Source organism: Choloepus didactylus, chromosome 5 (genome assembly GCF_015220235.1).
Source record: "Choloepus didactylus isolate mChoDid1 chromosome 5, mChoDid1.pri, whole genome shotgun sequence".
Lineage (NCBI taxonomy): Eukaryota > Metazoa > Chordata > Mammalia > Pilosa > Megalonychidae > Choloepus > Choloepus didactylus.
In genome coordinates, this window is record NC_051311.1 from 41,899,733 (window position 1) to 41,916,945 (window position 17,213).

Genomic DNA, 17,213 nt, shown 5'->3' on the forward strand with positions numbered 1-17,213 from the left:
ATAAGTATTTATTTGGGCATGGCCTTTTGGAATCAAAAGGTTTGGGTCTAGCTTAACCAGAAGGACATAAAAAGATAATTTTGAAAATCTACAGAGTGAGTGGATAGCTATACAAAGTTTTCATTGGCTATTATTTTAAAAATTAAAAAGACTAAGCTACACACATACGCACTGACAAAATAAAATGGCAGAAATAAAAATATTCTTCATGAAATTATAAAGATCCTCAAACTCTCACCTCAAAGCTCAAGCCTGCAACTTGGAAATACAGTATTCTTTTAGTAGAAGTAAGTCACGTTACCCTTAATAAATTTTCCCTTAAGATTTATTTATGAATCAGAAATATTAGAATTGACCCGAGGCCACCGTGCAAAGTATATTTCTAATTATGAACAGAAAAAGCAAATGACAAGTGGGAAAACTTTCTTCCATGGTAGTGGGTATAGATCCTGTGGGGTTAGTTCTAGCCTCACTTTGGGTGGCAGGACATCTGACCTCTCCATAAATTCACAGCTTCTTCTGTGTTTGAATCCCAGCTTTCCCACATATATCTACAGTGATGTGTGAATTTATTCACCTCTCTGCGCCCTATTTTGAAAATGAAGATAATAAATTCTACTTTGGAAAATGAAGATGATTAATTCTCATTTGAGAGTTCAATGAAATAAAATATCTAGGATAACATTTGGTCAATAAAATGAAATGAAAAGAGGAGGTATTCCTGTATTTACCAAGGCAAATCCTATACTCTCTTTTCTCTTCTGGGACCTATTATATTTCTTTTTATTTGTTTTAAATCTTTAGCCTCATCCTCTCTACTACATTCTCCTCCATTTATAAACTACTCATAACTCCTAATCATCAAAAACATAAAAAAATCCCAAATACTTCCTCTGGCTCTGCATTCTGTTTAAGCAGCCCTCCTATATTTACCCATCTTTTTACCATCAAACTTTTTGAAAACTTTCACTTGCTGTTTCTTTTCCCCATTCATTCTTCAGTGGCTCTACCCACCAGACCCCTTTGACATGAAACTTCAATGGCCTCCCAACAGCCAATGCCAGGGACTGGCATCCTCTCTATGGTGTTTCCTATTATTGATCCCATATCAGTTTTCTCATTTTTGTTTATTTAGTTTGTTGTTAAACACTCATCTCCTTTAGCTTCCCCACCATAAGACATTCCTAATCAGATTCTCTTCCCGCTGCTCTGATAATCACTTTTCAGTCCCTTTCATTACATGCTTCCTCTTCTTCAGTTACTTTTTCAAATCAGTGTTTTCTTTCCTTCTACATTCTTTTCTTGTGTCTCCCATTATCTCACTGAATCACTTTATGAAGACATTAAAACTGCTCATAGACATCCATTTGACCTCTACTGGTTGCATGGGAAGATGGCACACCTCCCATTCCCAAAAGTTAGGTACTGCAAAGCATGTAACTTGCTTTGGTACATAAAATGTGAAGTAACATGTGTCACTTCCTGGCAAAATATTTAGTTGCCAGTGGTAACTCTTATCCTACAATCCCTTGCCTCAGCTACCATGCAGGAGCCATAAAATCAAAGCAACCTAGGATCATTTAGATGCAACAGCATCATTTAGAAGACTTTACACAAGAAAGAAAGAAATTTTTTCTTTGTTAAATAACTAAGATTGATCAATCATGACTCTATGTTCTCTGACCTTTCAATACAAATACAAGAAATGGAAAGCATCAGGATCCTGATAGCCCCACTTCTTTATTATAGTTAAGTACTTTTAGGGAAATTTCAATGAAGAAAAATGAAAATTAATTATTTTTGTGGTAACAATTTAAAGAATTTTTACCCTATTGGTTATCATAGATAAAATGAAAGCCTGCTTTTCATTCCTAGTTCCATCGTGTCAGACATCAAAGCTAAGTCAACTCTCCAAATTTTCCTTAGTAAGCAACCATCTTAGGTAAGCCTTAGAATCATTCCCCCAATTTTTAAGTCAGAAACTTAAGACTCAGCCTTGAATGTTCCCTCTTCTTTAACCCCACATAGTAAGTAATCTCAAATCCTGTTGATTCTGCCATCTAAACTGCTTCCTCTTCTCTTAATCCAGTCATCCAGTCTCATGTGTACTTCTACAACATTCTGCCAGCTGGTCTGTTATACCACCTGTGGGAGCCCCAGGCCCCAAGTGTCTTCAAGACTGCACACAGCAGTTTGCTTGACCTAAGACAGTTAAGGTTTGACCTATTCTCCTTGTAATATCAGGTGCTAAATGTAATCTATACCCGAAACTACCTCCTCCCTGAGACTCTCTGAGATACTGTTATCTACAAGATAACCTATAACCCTCCTCTCCTCCCTATTGATTACAATCAATCCTTCCCTACGTTGCATGACCCCTGCTCCCCACTAATGCTCTCATACCCACTGGAATGTCGAGCCCTTATAACCAGCTTATTCAGCACCCCCCAAAGTGTGGACTATTTCCACATTGAGCTCTGAACTCGTGGCCATTCAGAGCAGCTCCTGAATCCATACAGAGAAGCTCCTGAATTCAGGGCAACGTGACTCAACAGCCCACCCTGTCGGTAAACCCCATAATAAAGGCTCATGTCTCAGAACGTGTCTGGTGCTTTCTTTAGTGTTTTGGCAACAAAAACCCTCTTGGGCCATGACACCACCTCTGCCCTTTCTCCACTCCACTCCATTCTCCACGTAACAGCCAGAATTCCCTTTTGCCTTTCAAATGGAATTCTCAACATTAAACAGAAAACCTGCCTTGATGTCTCCACTCTCATTTCCCACCTCTCTCACCCTCAAGTTCTTTTTTTCTAATCATTCCAGCCTGTCTCATTTCCTTCAAAGTACTATCTTCCTTGACCCCCATCTCAGAATCATTGCCCATACTGGCATCTCTAACCTACAATTCCCTCTCTCATTTTTTTTTTTTTTTCTCATTTTTCTTAGATAACACCATCAATCCTTCACATCTCAGCTTATATGTCACAATTCCTGATACACAGCAGACACTCAATAAATATTTGTTGATTGATTCTTCCAGCCATTATTCTAGTTGAGACTTTCATCACTACCTCCCCATATTACTAATAGCCTCTAAACTATTCTCCCTGCTACCACCCTCTGCTTTTTAACTATAGTAACCATGATGAATATCCTAGTTGCCTGGTATGGAATATTACTAAAATTAATTTTCTAACTTTTCCCTTTTAGTTATTACTATCTACTTTGTCCAATTTAATTGCATCCTCCAATTTTAATGCAATAATTTAATACAATGATTAATTAGATACAATGATTAATCTTTTTATTAAAATAGTGATGAGTCACAATAAATCCCAGTTGCAATTGAACCATGTTTCTATCTACATTGTCTCAAGAATTAAACATCATGGTCTCCTATAATGTATAACACAAACTTGGAAAATATACTTCTTTTTGAAAACTTCAGCAAAGTTTAGAAATTTTTGCTATAAATAGGTTATAAGTTACAATGCCAGAGTCATCTTTTCTTGTCTTTTGGATTCCACTAAATCACAGTTTAGTATCATCAAAGCATATTGAATTTTACATGGCTTACTTTAAAGGTAAAAATTGTGACCATAACTCCTTTTCAATAGATAGAAAATCTAATAGTAAACTACCCAAAAGGATGGATAATTTATAATGCTTCTTTCAACAAAAGATGAACTAGAGCTATGATTTATGGGAATTATACTAAATTGAGAAATTAAAAGAAATGAAACCTTGGTAGCCACCAGCACCAACACAGAATATATTCAGAAAAATAAGAAACATATAAATTTTATACCACTGCAATTAAGTACATAGTTATATATGTAGGGAATAAATACTTCAGCAGAAAATTCTCAAAAAGAAAGTACAATATGATTTGTAAAATACCTACAAAAATATAGTGCACCCCACATAAATAAGCATTTTTAAAGCAGGATAATAGGTTTTATCCAAATATGGAGATACATTTTGGCCATCTGAAAACATTATGATTATTGACTAAGACTTTAGCCTAGTGGGATCTAATGGAATTTTCTCTCTAATTTATCAAATTGCAGTTCTCAAGGTATTTATTTCACATGTAGACTTCATTTTTAAATGGTCTTTGCCTTTAGAAGTTTAGTTATTATATTATTAGTGCTGGGAATATAAATACAAAGTATGTTGACATCCCCTTGGTTTTGGATGACCATTAATGCATTTTGGATAGAACTATTTTGTTCATTCTCTAATTGTTATGCCTCACTACAAACAGGAACTTCTACATGTGATTTAAAAAACTTTTATTTTTCTTGTTTCTATATTTTTATAAAGTTGATTAAGGACAAGTGATTAATAGTTAACACTGCAAAAACAGATATGACCATAAAAATGGCAAAATATTATTGAACTAAACTTTCAGACTTTAAAATTGATACACTTTTGTAGTAATCAAAAAAAGAGATCTCATAATATTGCAAGCCATATATTCTGTCCTTGTAAAAGTTGTGAAAAACCAATAATGAGTAATTCTGTATTTGTTATCTAATGGTATAATGCAACCAAACATTTATCAAAATAAAATTAAGGTCCATATGCATACAAAACCAACTCTTTATTATATGTATCTTTGGAAACTATACAGCCCCAAATGAACTCCTGAGGGTAAGGCACTTATAATAAAGAATAACATTTTAAGTGCATAGCTATTACAAACTCATTTGATATTCACTTCAATTGCAATGACTATAATGAATTTACTTTGTATTCAAACAGATGTCACAAGTACTGCTACAGAAGTTCCAATATAATTCAGTCTTAGTTAAGCACAAGTAAATGGATATTTAAAATTGTTACCATGAAGGAGGAAAAAAAAAAAAAAAAAAACCAATTACAACAAATATTAACTCCTTAAAACAGCAAATTAAAGATTTTTATTAAATTGTGTTCTTTCTTATTTTGACACACAGAACACAAAATTGAGAAACATGCTATATCAACCACTCCATTTCTTTGCATCAACTATTCTACAGATCAGTTAGCCTGAAAAATAAAAATTAGAAGTGTGAAAAAATGACTCAAAAAAGTAGACTGAAATTTATGTTCCAAAATTAGAGACTGGTCTATCAAAAGGCTTAAACAATGTGGAAGGATTAAAAGTTTAGGAATAGGTAATTATGCATAATATTTTATTTCAATGGGCCAGACAAGCCCTAATATTCACTTTACTCTTCTTCATGAACAACTAACAACTCAGATTCCAACATGAGATATCGTCATGCCATAAACTAAAGACAGTGTTTCTCTATGTATGGTTCACAGAATTACCAGTGGGTGTTTGCTAAAAGCAAATGTTCTGGGCCCCACCCACATCCTATCAAATCAGAGTTCTGTGAGTGGAGCCCTGGAATCAGCATTTTGACAAGCAACCTGTAGATTCCAATGCATATTCATGTTTAAAAGCAACTGCCTTTAGGTTGGATGAGGTAATACTTAAAGCTATAAATTTTTCATTTCATTCAGATCATCAAACATTTATTAAGTAACGATCATAAGTAAATGTAAGATTTCTGATACATATATATATATATATATAGTGCTCAAAAAGGTGAGAGGCACACAAATTAATTTTCAAAATACAATTTATTAAGTATGGTAATAATCTACTAAGTAGCTTAATGTCTGGAAAGTCAAATAAAATAGCGTATTGTGACGATTAACCATTGACCCTTGCTTTCAATTTAGAGGTTCTTCACCAGAAAAGGTGTCTGGAGGTCAAACAGAAGTATGTTTAGCTTATCATTTTAAATGTAACTAACATATTGTTTTAAAATAGGCTTATCCTTTTTCTCCTGATGTTCTGGGCATCCTGAGATTTGACAGGGAGAGTGATAAATTGTGGGGCTTCTTAGTGGCTGGGGGGAGGGGGAAAGACAGAGGGTATCAATGAGGAAAGAGGAAGGAGCTGAGCCCCAAGACCTTGAGCACAAAATGCCAACTTTCTACTGCTAACCTCCATCTCCTGATGCCCAAACTATAAGTTGAAATTATTTGGAAGCCACATTATGTTTCTTATCAACTAGGGCAAAATTCCAAAAGTAAAAGTTGACTTTGGAGTCCAGTTAAATAAAGGAAGAAAATAAATAAAGAATAAAGCTCATGGTCCCAAGTTGTTTTCTGCCCAGCACTTTGTCCTCATCCCCAGTCCCGCTAGATTGGAGACTAATTGACCGAAACCTGTGAAATGAGTTCCAATAAGGAACATTCACTCATGAAACTCTTACTACAGACAAACTGATGGGACTCATTAATGGCTTCCATTGCCCTTGGTTTTCTTTAATCCTTGGTTGACCTTCGCACTGGGAAAAGGATCCAGGACAAAAGGCTATGATTAAGCTAAGATGAAAATAGAAAAATATAGAAAGTAGTTGGGCTGTAGACACCTTATAGGTTTTTCATTGTCCACAGCAGCAGTCCTCAAAATGTAGTCTCCAGACCAGAAAATCAGCATCTCCCGGGACCTCATCAGAAATGTAAATTCATGAGTCCCACTCCAGACCTACAGAATCACAAACTTGGGGAATGGGGCTCAGCAATATGTGTTAATCATTTCTCCAGGTTATTCTGATGCCCACTGAAGTTTGAGAAGTACCAGCCTTCAATATAAAATTCCAACTCCTTGGCGTAGCATTGAGCATCCTTCACAACCCCATCCCACCCCTATCTTCTAACTACATTTCACATGTGGTTTTCAAGTTAACAGCTTTTCTTGAAATGTCTGCTTTTGCTCAACCACTTCTTATTATGATCTGAAGGACCATTCAAATTTTGCCTTCTAGACCCTTGCATACTTGCTTACCCTCTTTCACTAGCCTGGCGCTGGGTTTCTCTCTCTTTAATGGAGCATTCCCTCACCATCCAGCCACAATCATCTTTTCATTCTCCTAACAACAGAAACTCTTATTGCCTGAACCAGAGGTTTTCATAGTTCACAGATTTTAATTCTTAGAGTCCCTAGATTACATTTATCTGTATTCTCACGCAAGGCTTTGCACATAGAAGGCACTCAAATCTTGAAAATATTGTATACTGGTTGGCTTATAAGCCTTACAAGCCATTTCCTGCAGCATTGGCTCCTACACAATACTGATTTCAAACATCAAACAGCCCACTCACTGGTCTTCTAACAGCAAAATACCACTTCCAAAAGTGCTTAAGATTAAGTGCTATCTGCCACTTATTAAGTCCTTAAATATATCAGACCCTATAGTAAGTGCCTAGTTTATTGCCTCATTAAATTCTCACAAACACTCTAACATAGGCATTATGATCCCTGTTTCACTGAAAAGAGACACTGGAAACTGAGACTTACAAGTTCAATTAATTCCCCCAAAGTAACACACCTAGAGACTGGCAGGGCCAGAGTATGAACCCATATTTCTCTGACTCAAAGTATATGCTTATTTCCATTATGTTATACTATACACCAAAGAACTTTAGTTTACTGCCTGTCATCATCTTGAATTACTATCAAGGTCGCCTAGAGCATATGGGTCTTTTTTGTAGTACAGATTTTTCCAATATTACCTCTGGAACGTCTCTTTTCTCTATACCACTAACACTATACACACATGTATGTGCATGCACCCACCCACTCCCAACCCCAGCTCTCCCCTTCCCAACACACCATAAAGCATTATTAAAAGTAAGTCTTCATGGAAAAAAAAGCTTCAGGTTAGAATTCTGGAGACAGATACAATCAAATGAATACAGACCACAAATTCTTCACGTAGGCTATTTACCTGTAGGCAGTCTTAAAAATGATTTCACTTTTACATTAAACACAACTGAAGAACTCAAAATGAATCACTTGAAAGTACACAAGGAGCTCTGATAAACTTTTGCCCAAAAGCAACTACTGATAATTAAGTGCCAGAAACACTCACACACGTATATGCACATGATTTTTAAAAAAAATTGTAAGTTTAAAACAACGTAATTTTAAAAATCACACTTTTTTTTAGCTTCACTCACTAGCAAACAAGCAAGCTATTATACTTCACTTATTTGCAGCTGCCTGCACATTGAAGACTGGACTATAAGACAATAAACTGTATCTGCACCTGTTGGATTGTTTAGGTAATTCCAAGCACCAGCTGAGATGCTAATTAAAAGTAGCATTCCATTCCCAGCCTACCTGGGGTGTTCAACAGCCTCGACATCTTGCAGAAATAGGAGACATACTGCTCACAATACTCAGCACTGCTGGTGATGGCGCTGATCTGGTCCATGGAGGCACTGTAAATGAGCTGTGTCACCGAGTACTTGTCGGGGTTGTAGCCTACCACAGTCGTCTGCATCTGCAAGTCATGAGACACTACGGTCCACACTTTGTCCTCTGTGGGGAGAAAAGTAACAAAGACAATGTGTCATTAGCATGCACGTTTCTTCAAATGTCAGAAAATAATTGAGCTATGCTTTATCTGGTGTTTTGACTAAACTGCTGTGAACTAGAGATATGGATGGCAATCCTTAAAGTAACCCCTGGCCTTTTCTCAGACTCCTGTTCTACTATGTGGACAAAGAAAAGAAACAATATTTTTATTAAAAACAAATGCTGGATACATCCTGAAAACAAAAGCAACAATAAAACAGCTTGTGTAACCTGTTGATGCTCTGTTGCTGCTCAATGGTTGAGTCCTTGGCATTGAACATGAGGCCTATTTTGCTTTCACTCTTTCCTAATTCTGCAGCCCATCACTCCTTCAGGATAACAATATTTGCTCTTTCCTAAATGACCTATGCTTTTTCAAGCCTCTTTGTCTTCGTACATGCTATTTGCTCTAGTCAAAATGTGCATCCTCAGGTTTTCAACAAATGTTCTTTCCACTCTGACCTATCAGGCAAAATTAGGTATTGCATTGTCTTTGTTATAAAATGTTCTACCATGTGGGATAATTTGAGTAATCATGTTGATGTTTGGACCCTGGAATTTTCAGTGTAAATAAAAGAAAAGCAATTATAAGATAGATACAGTTAAATAAAATCTCTCCTGAATTTGATTTAGAAGCATCACTATAAACTCATGATAATGTTATGATTTAAAAAATTATATATTTCTCCTACTGTCAATTGAAAAATCCTCAAAATGAGGCACCAGATTGTGGTCACTAAATGCCATTTTCCGTTAAGAATAAACTGGGCTCCGTGGAGAAATGGCTAATTCCACGGCTTGAAATGTACAAGATGAGCCTGGCATATATTGTTGCACCAGAAACAAATAAGCTGTTGAAGACTGAGGGCTGTTCAAAAACCTTCAGGACCAAATTGAAAAGACTCCCACTGGCTAAAGAAGGGGCAATTTGAACATCCATAAGAATTTCCTGCAGTGGATTAAAACACATCAAGTATCTCTAAACTATGAGTTAATTCAAGGAAAAAAAAAATTACCTTTGAAAAGTGCTAGGTAACCATCTCATTATTTTTAATATTGGTCAACAAAAGCAAAGAATCAAGTTATTTGTTCTGCCATTCCTATATGAACTGTAAAGTAACCCCAGGTAACTGACTATTCCCTTTATGGAAATATGCTAGATTATAAATGAAGACTAAACGATATAATTAGAGCATCATCATTTTGTAACTTCTAACAAATGAGAAGGATCTAAACAATGATTATCAATCACTGTTAATAGAACCAAAAGTGAAATCGGAGATGACGCACCTGCTGAAGGGAGTACGAAACACTACATGTGAAGTAGTGCAGACAAAAATCAGACATGATTTTGACCAAGCTTTTAGATTAACTACCAATTTCCAGGAAACACAGGGGAAAGGGGAACATGCTAAATGACACCAAAGGGAAGCAATCAGCAAAATCCATGCTGTGGGAAACTATAATCCAACCTTCTAGTTTTTTCAACAGATAAGTGAAGGGGAGAGAGAGAAATTCAAAGAGAGAAAAAGAGAGAGAGACACCTATAGATTAAAAGAGACTCCTTGAACTTGCCCCTCATACAGTTTCCCTTATATGAATAAAAGGTAACTCCATTCTTCTACATGCTGGAGATAAAAACTTTGTAATCATCATTATTTCCTCTTTTTCTTCTACACTCATCATCCAATCTGGCAGTGAATCCTGTCTGTGTTACCTTCAATATACATTCAGAATCTGACCATTCCCTACCCGACACTCTCCCACCACTACTCTAGTTAAAGCCACCATCTTTTTTCACCTGGATTGCCACAATAACTTCTAAACAGTCTTTGCTTTCCACCCTTCCAGCTCCATATTTACTCTCAGCAAGAAGTGAGAATAAGCCTTTTAAAATATGTCAGATTCTGATACTCTCTTTAAAGCCCTGTCATGGTACCCAGTCTTGTGCAGAATGAAATCAAGGCCTTAAAATAGCCAAAGGTCATCCTTTATGATCTGGCTACTCATCTGTATTCCCTGATGCTCTGCTACCTCACCCTTGCTCTCTCGGCTCCAGCCACATTGACCTTGCATTCATCAAAGATGCCAGGCATGGTCCCACCTTGGAGCCTCTGCACTTGCTGATTCCTCTGTCTAGACCCTTCTTTCCTCAGATATCCTTAGGGTCCATGCCTTCTTCTCCAGATCTTTGTTCAAATGTCAACTTTTCCTTTGCCACTTTCCACCTATGCCACAACCACTCTCCATTTCCCTTCCTTGCTTTGTTTATACCTGTAGCACTCATCTCTATCCGATACATCACCTAGTTTAATTGCTTGCTTTATGTCTGTCTCCCCAAATTAGAAGGTAAGATTCATTAAGGCAGGGATGGCTTCTAGCCCTGTGCCCACATTTTTTGGTACAATTAACGGCACATTGGCAGCATCCAAAAAATATAAAAAAATAAGTTCAACAAAAATACCTGACACAGGAACTATTTAAAATAATTTCGGTTCAAGTTCTGGCTCTGCCATAACTAACCTGAGAAGCTTTTGACAAGTCACTTCCTCTTCTTAGTTCCTTTCCCTTCATTTATAAAAATATGCCTCTATATTAAAATACTTACCAACTTGCTCTTCTTAAGTCAGTTAAAGCAAGTTCAAATATGGTATCCCCTATATTTATGTGTTTTCTAAAGGATAATTACTTTTCCATTTTACCTTTGGCTTGATTGGAACTACCTTCTGTTAGCTCCTCTGAAACAGCAAAGAAATACTAAATATTTTAGTAATTCTGTCACTTTCTAACACAATTCTGACAGCAAACTGATTGTCATTTATATCTAGACCTGCAGATTTACTTTCACCTAATTAAAGATCCATTAATTTAATTAGGTTAAATTTATCAATCAGCCTGTGGCATAGAATTCTCATCTGTCTGACACTGCTTATGCTTTTTCCCCCCACAAATCCTCATCAGAATTCTTGTCCTACAGCAGTCCTCCAGAACTCTTTCTTTAACTCATGATGGAATACTAATCAGGCCTCTTCTTTAAAGGATCCTAAACTAAGATTTCACAAACTAATGTTCACAAAGGCCAACAGTAACTTAAAGAAGCAAAACATTCACACATTTATGGTCCTGTTCTATACAACTTCAAACTTCAATAACTTAAAAACATTAAACAAACATTAATGTTAATGAATGTCTAAATTTTAATCCTGGCTCTGAACTTTACTTCCACCCCTCCCACCTTACACATTTCAGTATCAAACCTCTGTGCAATATCTTCTTTATATTCGCTTTATAGCCCACTCATTCATTCTCTAAATATTATTGAGTTTCTACTATATGACAGGTATGGTGAGGCATTAGGAGTACCACAGTGAAAAAAGGATTCACAGATTTGGGGAGCTTAAATTTTTATTCTAGTGGGGAAGAACAAATAAACAGGAGTGAAAAAAGAAAGGAAAAATAATATATATATATACAGTTAGCAAGGGATAATGGTGAAGAGAAATACTAAATCAGGGAAGGGAGGGATATGCAATGACTTTGAGACTTAGTGTAAAGGGAGATTGCAATTTTAAATACAGAGGAGACCAAAGAAAGTCTCTCTGAGAAGGTAATAAGGAAGTTATCCAGCAAACCATGTGAATATCTAGGGCAAAGTATGCCAGAGAGAAGAAAAGCAAATGCAAATGTTATTTTAGAATATTCTTGGCATGGTTCGGGTTTAGAAAGAAGGCCAGTGAGAGAAAGAGGAGAGTACTGGGGGGATGAAGTTAGAGATGCAATGGGGGAGGCATCACCAGTAAAGCTTTGTGTATTACAGCAAGGGATTTGGCTTGTACTTAAAGTAAGATGGAAAACCATTGGCACTGGAAGGTTTCAAGCAGAAAAGTAGCCTGTTCTACCTTTTTCTTGACATATTATTCTTTGCTTCAATAAAATTATATTTCAGAGACACTTGGAAAAGGAAATATATATCTATATTTATGTATGTGTTTTAGATAAGATCTAACAATATATTTTACAGTATCATGGCATTTTAAGATAATTTCTATGGTAATTGTGTCTATGTATGAAAGTTAACATATAAGTTCTATTTTGATGGCATAAAAACAGTTACTGTTGATGCATTTTGCAAATTATTTTATAATGCTCTCATATCACACATTGCAATGGCTCCTTTGGTGCTATTAAATCTTGAGTGACAAATGGATATGGACAATTTTGCAGGTATCCAGCATCTAGAAGGAAGAAGGTGGTTATGATGAATAGATTTTCCTTTGCTAGTATCATAACTGGAAAAATTCCCAAATTCACAGTACATTTACATAATATGCATTATCAGTTATATGTGTAATGCAGAGGAAAAACTACTGTGTACAGTTCTACATATTGTGTGTACTTCTAACTTTTTGCCACTGCTACATTTTCATAAAAAAGCAATTGATGAACAACTTTCTTTGGATTCCAACTATGTTATGAAAATGCCGTTTGGGATAACTGAAAACTTAGAAATAGTTTCACATATTTGAAAATTGTTGTGTTGTATGTTGTTTTAAATACAGCTGTGTTAAAGATATGCTTCAAAGATCAGGGCACACAGGAATATTCCACAGAAACACACATTTATCCTTGGCAATAAAAGGGTCCTCAAGATTACCCACTTAGTTATATTGATGCAAATATATTAGAAAGATTCTTCTGCTACCTACACCAGTGATCTCATAACCTCATACTATTTGTAATACTCAAGTAATTCACTTCTCGATAACTAAATTCTTTGCATGGCTGCAGCTCTAAGAACTGATAAAGCCAGGAAATGACCAGTGTACAAAGGTAAAGAATACTTTCTCCCAGAATATAACCTGTTTGTTAATCATCCATATGACTGTTTTCTGACTCTTTCAAGTTATACATGTACAATCTGAAGTTCACATTATAGAATGTCTATATACAGTGCATTTTAATAAGGGCACAATCTGAGCTAAGTCCAATGGAGGAAATTTTTGTATCCTGTACATCTGCGTATGTTTCTCAGTGATGTTTTTGCTTTTCAAACAATATCATCTTTTTAGTACATGCCCAGTTTTTTAATCTGAGAGCCTTTTAAATATTTATTCACATTCACCATGAAATGATTTTGAAAAAAGAAGAGAATGTTATAAACTCCCTAAATTTAAAATGGTATGTAAAACTTGCTAGACCTTTTGTAACCAATATACAACCTATTTTCCAAATTCCTTAGCTGCCCTATTATTGTCATTAGTTATTCTTCAAGGATGACTTTGATACTCAATCTTAGAGTAACACACAGGTATTAAATTATAATTTATATTTCACCTAAGATTTTCTATATTGCAGATAAGCCTTAGTCTTTTGGATAAAATCTGTGAGTTTTCAATTTTGAAAACCCATACACACATATATCTCCTAAGTTTCTCCTCTATATTATTAACTGCACCTCAATAACTTAGTGACTATCTTTGGTTAGTGACTATCTTTGGGCATAAAAGTCTTTAATGGCTGTTTGTTCCAGCATTGTGCTAGGCTCTTGAGACACAAAGATGAAGACCTGAGTTTCTGTCCCCAGAAGAGCTTGTTGTTCAGTGACAGAACAAGCACACAATCACAAATTACAAACAACTTCCAAAACATAGAAAATAAAACATAAAACATAAAACACACATGGCACTGTGGTACACATGGAATGTCTATATAATCACCTTTAGAAGATCATAAGCAACCTGGGGGACGTTCCACTTGAATTGAATTATGACAGTAGAATAAGGATGAGCAGAGGAAAAAGATGATACATGTAATTTTATCATTCTTGGTTCTCAGACCAAATACCTTGGAGACAGAGTGATTTAGTAGATATAAAAAAGGGAGTAGCATCTGGGTATATTGGAAATTAAAGCAAATGGAATAATGAAGTATAAGATTACAGAATTAAAAATTGTGCATGGGTTAAAAGGTCTAGAGCATGGTCATAGGTGTGGGTGTTGAAAACTTGTGGTGATGATAGGTCACAAAACAAGTCTCAATAAATTTTGAAAGATTGAAATTATACAAAGCATATTCTGTAACCACAATGGAATGAAGCTAGAAATCAATAACAGATAGAGAACTGAAAATTCCATAAATGTATGTAAGTTAAACAACACACTCATAAATAATCAATGGGTCAAAGAAGAAATTACAAGAGAAAACAGTAAATATCTTGAAATGAATGAAAATGAGAATACAACATATCAAAACCTATTGGACACAGCATAAGCAGTGCTCAGAGGGAAATTTATGGTACTAAATGCTTACATTAAAAAAGGAGAAAGAACTCAAATCAGAGACCTAACTGCACACCTGGAGGAAATAGAAAAAGAAAACCAAATTAAACCCAAAATGAGCAGAAGGAAGGCAATAACAAAGACTAGAGCAGAAATAAATTAGAGGATTTTTTATAACACAATAAAATTCACAAAACCAAAAGTTGGTTCATGAAAAGATTTTAAAATTGGCAAACATTCACCCAGACTGACAAAGAACTAAAAAAAGGAGAGCATGCAAATAATTAAAATCAGAAATTAAAGGGGGTGGGAATTATTATTGACCCCACAGAAATAATAAGGATCATAAGAGGACACTATGAACAACTGTATACCAACAAATTAGACAACCTAAGTGAAATGGTCAAGTTCCTAGAAACACAAAAACAACACAAAAACACAAAATACAAAACTCAAAAACAACCTGAGAGGGTAACATGGTCAAATTCCAGAATGCTATGAAGATCAATGGGAAAAGTACTGAAGGCTGAGCTAAGAGCTATAAAGGTCATGAGGCAGAAATAAACTTGAATGTCAGTGCTGCTGTAGTAGAATGAAGAGGGGACAGAATAGGAAATTACATCAGAGAGAAAGGCAGGAGCCCTGAGTTGTAATTACTTGTAAGTCATATTGTAGACTGTGGATTTCATCTTAATGATATGGAAAGTCATGGGCGGGATTCAAGTAGTAGCATGATACATATATATGTAATTCTGGCTGTTCTGTGGTGAATAACTGGTATTGGTAGTGGGGCAAGAGTGGAACCATGGAGAGCACCTGGGTACTACTATAGCCCAGGTGCAGTGGTCACTCAGACTTTGGTTGGTAGCAGTGGAGGTGGAGAGAAGTGAAGGTTAGAGATATGATTTCAAGAAAGAACCCCCAAGATTTGGTCATGTTTTGGATGAGGTATGTCAGATAAATAAAATCAGGATTATTTTGAGGATTTTGGACTGTACATTTACCTGGGAGACTGATATTGTAAAAAGGAATAGCAATGGGGTAGATTCTACAGAGGGACATGGTAGAAAGTACTGTCTAGAAAATTTTAAGACAAGAGTTATTACAGTGTGTTTGTGAACTGGTAAGAATGATCCAGTAAAGACTGATACGTTTGGCTATTATAACTACACAAGAGAATTGGATTTATGGTTTGTTTAACCTGCATTGCACTGCCACAGTTATGTTAAGATGTTCTGTTATTATTATGATGATAAAGATATTATATCTTGGAATCTTAATTTTAGAAATCTGAGGTGTACAGGTTAGGTATATTAATGTAAAAATTAATGTAATCTATTAATGTAATAAATTTCATTAAGAAAATACATTAGGAAAAAACAAAGAAGGCTTTCAATAGAATCAGAAATACAAAGATAAATTTTACTCCCTTATTCAGGTTTAGGAAAAAGAACTTAGCAGCAAATTATAAATGAAAAATCTTCAATATGATAAAGGATATAAATTATAATTAATTAGAGTTCTTTTCTTTCATCAAAAAAAGGAAATATTTATAATCACTTTATTTAACATTGTGCTGAAGTCTTATCTATGGTAATAAGAGAAAGCAAAATATTAATAATAAAAATTGTAAGAATTGAATAGAAGGAGAACAAGTTTTCATACCTAATAGAGAAATATCTTTAATATACATAAACCAATTGCATGTCCAATGACAAAAAAGGAGAAAAATAAAATTTTTAGAAATAGCATCTATGATAAAATACAATAAATACAATAAAATACAATATCAAAAGATACACAACACTTTTATGGTAAAAAATGGTAAATTTTATTGAACAATATTAAGAAAAAGTCACAAATGAAGAAATATACCATATTCAGGGGGTAATAAACAATACCATAAAGATATCAATTACCTTAAAATGAGTCTATAAATTAAATGCATTTCCAATCAAAACCCCACGAATTTATGTGTGTCTGTGTTTAAGTGGAATTTGACCAGCTGACTAAGAATTTGCACAAAAAGAGCCAAAATTCAAAAACAGCCAAGACATTCTTGAGGAAGAATGATGTAGAGAGAATTGGCTTTCCAGAAATCATGACTTAAATAGGTTTGTTATAGGCATATCTAATTAAAATAATGAAACAACAACAAAAAAGAAACACAACAGAAAATCTATGTACATATGGAAACTTGCTTTAAATTAGAGATGGCATTAGAAAACAGCGAGAAATTTGCAATTGTTCATCCATATTGAAAAACTGAAATCAGATTCCTGTCTTTCCCCCTACATAAAAATCAATTCTAGATGAATTAAATACTGATGGGAAAGTTGATCCTCAAAAGATGGAGAACAAAGCATAAAAGGAAAACGTTTTAGTGGAAAAGATGGATACATGTGTTTATATTAAAATTAAACCCTTTCTTTATCAATAATGCCATAAATCATGTGAAAAGTTGTAACACAGTAGAAGAGATATTTGTAAGACATATAACTGACAAAGAT

The 17,213-nt window shown here is 35.0% G+C and overlaps 1 protein-coding gene across 1 annotated transcript in view; it reads right to left on the reverse strand.

Annotated features, from left to right (window-relative positions):
- The window catches only part of CNTNAP2 (contactin associated protein 2), a 2,391,149-nt gene that overhangs the window by 797,281 nt on the left and 1,576,655 nt on the right, over positions 1–17,213 (reverse strand). Inside the window, exon 13 of the mRNA XM_037835931.1 lies at positions 8,189–8,389. Within this exon, the coding sequence (XP_037691859.1) occupies positions 8,189–8,389 (201 nt within the window). The remainder of the gene's footprint in view (positions 1–8,188; positions 8,390–17,213) is intronic.